This window comes from Sinocyclocheilus rhinocerous, unplaced genomic scaffold, assembly GCF_001515625.1.
Source record: "Sinocyclocheilus rhinocerous isolate Xijiao unplaced genomic scaffold, SAMN03320098_v1.1 scaffold475, whole genome shotgun sequence".
Lineage (NCBI taxonomy): Eukaryota > Metazoa > Chordata > Actinopteri > Cypriniformes > Cyprinidae > Sinocyclocheilus > Sinocyclocheilus rhinocerous.
This window is the reverse complement of record NW_015646677.1, coordinates 1,213,446-1,220,172: the sequence shown is the minus strand read 5'-3', so window position 1 is coordinate 1,220,172 and position 6,727 is coordinate 1,213,446. Positions and strand designations below refer to the sequence as shown.

The window sequence follows — 6,727 nt, the reverse complement described above, 5'->3', positions numbered from 1 at the left end:
ATAATAAATTATAATTTTAATAATTATTTTTTATTAAAATAATAAAATTTTTATAGTAATTTGAATTATATATAACAATAAATTATTTATTTACTACGTGGAAGGTTGCTTGTGACTTTTTAGCTCATAATGTAAAGTTGTTTTAAATGTTATTACAAAAACCTATTTATCGGTCACGTGGGCTGCTGTAGGTGAGCAGCTCGCTAAGTTTATCATCAGAGCAAATGAAGCGCTGTTAGTGTACAGATGAAGTGCATTGGCTGGGCTTCAGGCTGCTTGTTGGTTAATGAAGCCACAGGGCACCAAGAGAGGTTACAGCGGATCTGATCTCACACAGGAGACTTGTGAGGCCTGCGGTGCATGACAAGATCATTAGATACTGCTTACACGCGTCCCGCACGCGCTCCACACCAAACAAAGAGCCTGCTACAGTGCCTTCAGAGCACGTTTGCATTGTCCTGATGCTTTCTGCTGGCTTTGTGCTGATTACAGCCCTCCAGACGAGTTAAAGCCTCATTAGGATGCTAAAACAAAGACGAGAGACAGGCTTCTTTGAGACGCTTTCTTGTGGGGACAGACCGTCCCTGCGATCACGTCTTTTCACATTCGCCAGCGCTGGCTATTGCCTTCAGCAATGCTCTGACTGATCCGTTATCCTAGCGCTTTGTAGCAGTTGCACATCACTGGTTTCATGCGTAGATATACATATTAGGGCTGCACGATATATCGAAATTATCGAAATATCGCAAATGTAAATATCGCAATATGCATATCGCAAGGGCGTGCGATATCTGAATCATTTTAATAATAGGCTACTTAAATCAAAACGTTGCAAAAGGTCAAAGTTTTAGTTCGACGCATATAGCAGAGAATTGCTTGACGTTAAAAAGAGTTAAGTGCAATAAGCTGCAGAAAACAACTCTTTGCCGTCTCGTCTTGCTGTCTGAGTCATCTCGCGCAGCGTCTCTTCAGTTCTGCCGCACACGTGCAAAGCACGCGCACACACAGAGAGACACACAGTTGATTCGTCTTTCGCATCTCCTCATGTTTGAACAGACACATACACACAGAATTATGTCAATAGCACCCGTCTCTACGATTATTCTCGTAAACGCAGTCGGTTATAAACACAGTCTGTTATGTTTTAAATGAATGTAAACAGCTGAGAAAGAAATCGGATGTGTATCATTATACTGGATCCGTGCAGTCGGTTTTAAAGGGACAGCAGCCTATAAATACGTGCTGCTGTATATGTGACTAATGTTAATCAAACAACAAAACAGCTATAACAAAGATTAATCTAAATTTAATTCATACAGTGAACACTATGCAGTGTTATTTTACACTTAATTATTAAATTTCTGTACCTGAATACTATTGTTTATATTATCTATGCTTTTTTTAATTAATTTTTTTTTTTTTTCAAGCACTGTTCACTTGCCTTTAATCGATATTTTAAAATATAATTGAAATTGATTTTACACACTTTAAGCAATATCGTATCGCATATCGAATATCGCATTTTTTAACAAGGTATCGCATATCCCATTTTTCTTCAATATCGCACAGCCCTAATACATATATATAATTATTATTTTTTATATATAATCAATTCGATTTTTTTTGTTTGAGACCTACAAGATAATGCATATATAAAAATAATATTTTTAAAAATATTTAAATGTTATATAATAATTTGTAAAATATATCTGATTTTATTTTTGGGCTATATTTTATAATATAAAATATATAAAAAAAATTTTTTGGCTATATCTATTATACAAGGTATTTCAAATATATTTATATTTTGTATGTATAGCTCGTCTGATTTCAATAATTAAATAATTAAATAGAATTCTTTATATAAAAAATAAACAAACCTATAACATTTTACATATTATAATTTTTAAGTGTTAAAATGTGTTATTACATTAAATATTTATAAATCTCTGATTATATTTTTTGGCTATATTTTATATTTTAGAAAATAAACTTTTTTGCTATATTTTATAATATCAAATATATTAAATATATTTTATGTTTGTATGTATAATTTATCAAATAATTAAGAGTGAGTTCAAATAATTAAGATATTACATATTTTAGAATTATTTAAAAAATAAACCTGTAACATCATGCATATATAACTATTACAATTTTAAATATTTAAATATGTTATTAAATTAAATATTTATAAATCTATGATTATATTTTTGGCCTATATATATTTTAGAATATAAAATATGCAACATTTATTTTGGCTATATTTTATAATACAAAATATGTATTCAAATAATTAAAATATTGCATATATAATATAATTGTTATATGAAAAATGAATAATCCATAATATAATGCATACATAAATACATTTTATATATGTTATTAAATAATTAAATAAATAAAAATATCTTATTTGGCTGTAATATATGTTTTTGGCTGTATTTTCTAGCTATATTCTAGCGGTTGCAGACGACAGGTTTCATGGCTCTAGTGCAGTAACTAGTATAATTGAGTTTAATATGAAGTGTGTTATGTCTGTGTTGATGCTGTGGACGTGAAGGTAATGTGTGGTTGTGTGGGCTGAACGCAGCTGCTGTACGGTCTGACTCACTCATTTGACGGCGTTTATTGACATTAAATATTACACGCCGATGACCGGCCAAGATACTGGAAGACTGTTTAGCTTTGGTGTGCGTGGCATTGTCATGATAGCAGTGCTGGAGGGACTTATTAAAAGTGCAATGCTATTTTTGTTGCGTTGCACAGCTGAGCAGTAAATCTGAGTTAATGCTGTAAATAAATATGCCTTCTCAGAAAGTCCTTCCTCTCTCTCATGTGAAGCATCCGAATGAATCGATTCCCTAAAATGAATCTATTCGTTTGAGTGGATCATTCTCATGAGTAACTTCAAAAAAGACTCCTATTCATTCAGTCCCAAATTCCCCTCAGTGGCAGTAGTATACAAAATAATTTATATTCACTACAGTAATGTTTATTTTTATATAAACAGTTCTATAAATTCTATGGACCTTTTTCACATTGAAATTATAACATTGAAATGATTTGAAATCAAAGAAATATATAAAATGTATGTATAATTAGTCTGATTTCAAATAATTAACATATTACATAAATAATATTGTTGTTTATATACAAAAATGTGCCAACCTATAAAAATATTCTAATTGTATTTAAACATATTAATAAATACCATTTAAAAATTTTATTAAATAATTAAATATTTTAAAATCCCTGTTTTTTGGCTATATTTTAAAATACAAAATATATGACATTTTGTATTTTGTATATATAATTTGTCTGATTTCAAATAAATAAAATATTGCATATAATATAGAATTGTTAATATACAAATATGAACAAACCTATTACATAATGCATATATAAATGTTATAATTTTAAAATATGTAAAAATTGTATTAAATCAAAATAAAATAAAAAACTGATTATATTTTTATTATATAAAATATATTTGTTTGATTTCAATTAATTGAAATATTAAATAGAATTGTTTTTATAAATATAAACAAACCTATAGCATAGTGCATATATAAATATTAGAATTTTATAAAGATTTAAATATATTATTAAATGAAATATTTAAAAATCTGGTTATTGTTTTGCTTTTTTGTATTTTATAATCTAATATATATAAAATATTATATATTTTGTATGTAAATATGTCTTAATTGTAATATAAAAAGAAAAAAATCTACATAATGCATATATAAATATAAAATTTTACAATATTTAAATATGCTATTAAATAATTAAATATTTCAACATCTCTGATTATATTTGATATGAAAACATACTGTCTGTCCCAACTAGCTACAGTTTCTGAGTACTTTAAAACACAACACAGCTTTCACAGATAAAAGTGAAACAAGGACAAATACACATTGAATAACTGAATAACAGTTGCTAAACTCTCTCTCTGTTTCTTTCTCTTCCCAGTTCATCGCGTTCGCCTCCCTGTTCTTCATCCTGGTCTCCATCACGACCTTCTGCCTGGAGACGCACGAGGCCTTCAACACGATCATCAACAAGACGGAGGCGTTCCGCAACGACTCCTTCACGGACTTCAGCAAATAATGTAACAACTCAAATAAAATAAGCTGAAATACTAAAATTACTATAAATAAAACTGAAATAAAATAAATTAAAGCCAAAAGAAATATCATTCATCATTAAATAATAATAATTATAATAATAGTAATTTTAGTATTTCAACTTAAACTTATTTAATTTTAATTAGTTGGCAAGACAGTTTAAAATAAATTAATAATAATAATAATAATATTTATGTATTTATTTAAAACTGTCGTGGCAACTACTAACTGAAATAAAAGAAGTTTAAGTTGAAATACTAACATTACTATAAAAAAAATTGCAATAAAAATAAAGTAAAAAAAGAAGTGAAATTATTATTATTAATATTATTATTATTATTATTATTATTAATTCACAAAAGTACAAAACAAACTGACTAAAAATGACTAATATTAAGATAAAAACTGAAAATATAAAAACAAAGCCTAATTCAAAATATCAATGAATGTTTTAATAGTGTATAAATAATATTTAAAAACATAAAGTCGAAATGTTGGAAGTATTGTTAAAAGGTTGTTAACAGATTTGTTGTAAATGTTGTAAACGGATTTAATTTAGGCTTTTATTCACATATAAACATGCATAGACGCATAGAAGCTTCTGTGTTTACCATATGTGATTCGCTCTAGGTATGTGTGTTTATATGTGAATAAAAACCTAAATTAAACGTTCATCATATAAAGCAATCGTTTTTTTTTTTTTTACAAGACTTCAATTAAATTATCTTTTTGGATGTTTTATGTTTTGGTTACTTGGACTTTCAATGGAGGGACTGAAACCACTCAGGATTCATTAAAAAATATCTTAATTTGTGCTTCAAAGATTATCCAAAGTGTTTTGGGTTTGGAACGACATGAGGACATAGTTTTCATTTTTGGATGAACTATCACTTTAAATTTGATGGTAGTTTAGCATTTATGTAGTTCAACTTTAAATACTGTATGTTAGATGCCAAATGCATGAAAATGTACATTTGTGCATGCTTAAAAATGACCAAAAAAAAGCAATGAAAGTCCATACGGCTTGTGCACTATATTCCACTAGTCATATGAGAGCTTTTGAGTGAGAAACAGACAGAAATGTAAATCATTCACGCCCCATTCACACGGGGCGTCAGCGTCAACGCCTCTCGTTTACTTTGAATGGAGTGACGTCAAGAGTTGGCAAAATGAATTGTGGGTCCGTCGCATGTCACATCAGTCACATGACACATATTAGCCAAGAACAAAACCAGTCTCAAAAGGTGCACTAAGCGATTTTTACCAAACGATGTTGATATTCGAAAGCACCCCCCGTGTTAATTTTGACAGGCGTTTTTGATTTAGTCTTACGCCCCACGTCAACGCCTCTCGTTTACTTTGAATGGAGTGACGTCAAGAGTTGGCAAAATGAATTGTGGGTCCGTCGCATCGCGTTGGGTCCGTTGCTTTTCAACTTTTCAAGTGCCAACGCAGGCGTCAGCCAATCAGATCGCCTTATGCAAATACCCTAGCGCAGACGCTAGCCAATCGCGTTCATGCAACACCAGAAGACTAATGTGATTGGCTGTTGTCACTATGACGGTCGTCAGCACCAAGCTTCAGAAACGCCCTCCGTCAAGCGTTAACACTGACGCCCCGTGTGAATGGGGCGTCACTCTTATCATACTCTAGTGTAGCTCTTAATCAGTCACATGACACATATTAGCCAATGATGAGCCATCAATGGCATCATTGTTTTTTAATTGAAGGGTTTGAACAACATGAGTATGGCCAATTTCATTTTGACTGAATTATATCTAATATCTATTGCATGGAGTTATGAATTTCGGATTTGTATTTCCTGGTTGAAGCTGATATTTCTTGGAGAGCTGAGCATGAGAGGCTGCAGATCTAGCGCAGATCGCCTGTTGCCACGGAGATAAGGCTGCGAGGAGATGGGCTGCGTTTCAGTCTGACATTAGAGACAATAGTGAGAATGAGAAAGTGTGCAGGGATGTGCATGCTGGTCATTTACACGTGACGGTTTTCAGGGTGAACAATCTGAGGACGAGGTCTGAACAATGGGAAAAACTCGTGGAAAATTAGGCCTTAAATTAGCTGTCCAACTGTTTTTGAGAACAAAAATACATATGTGTTATGCCAAGTCAGAAATGCATCTGATCTGGGTCAGGTGAACCTGAAATCAGTCTAATTATACAGTGCTGACTATGCAGTATATACATTACTGACATTTAAGTCATCACTGTGTTTTCATGATCAGTGTTGATAATGTTAACTAAATCTAAAACAATTCAAAATTGTTTCCGTTTATTGAAATAAAGCTGAAATAAAATATGAATATTTTCTAAATATAAATGTTTTCATGGTCAGTGTTGCTAATGTTAAAATGCTAAAGCTGGTATATATTAGGGGGGCGCGGTCATCCGAAGCGTGAACCCGCGTCTCAGAACGCGCGCAAATATTAAGCTCTCTGTGAAGTATTGTGCTTGAATGGACAAATTCACACAAAAACTGTCAAAATGCCCATCTTGTTGAGTATCCTAGCAGACATAGTCAGCTGAACGTACAGTATCAGTGCACTGGATCAGTGCGTTCTCTTAAAGTGACAGCAC

General features: G+C 31.2%; 1 protein-coding gene across 1 annotated transcript in view; it reads left to right on the top strand.

The window, feature by feature from the left end:
- LOC107707957 (potassium voltage-gated channel subfamily C member 2-like) overlaps positions 1-4,116 on the top strand; it is a 37,160-nt gene extending 33,044 nt beyond the window's left edge. Inside the window, exon 2 of the mRNA XM_016512078.1 lies at positions 3,979-4,116. Within this exon, the coding sequence (XP_016367564.1) occupies positions 3,979-4,116 (138 nt within the window). The remainder of the gene's footprint in view (positions 1-3,978) is intronic.
- Positions 4,117-6,727: the final 2,611 nt, after the last annotated feature.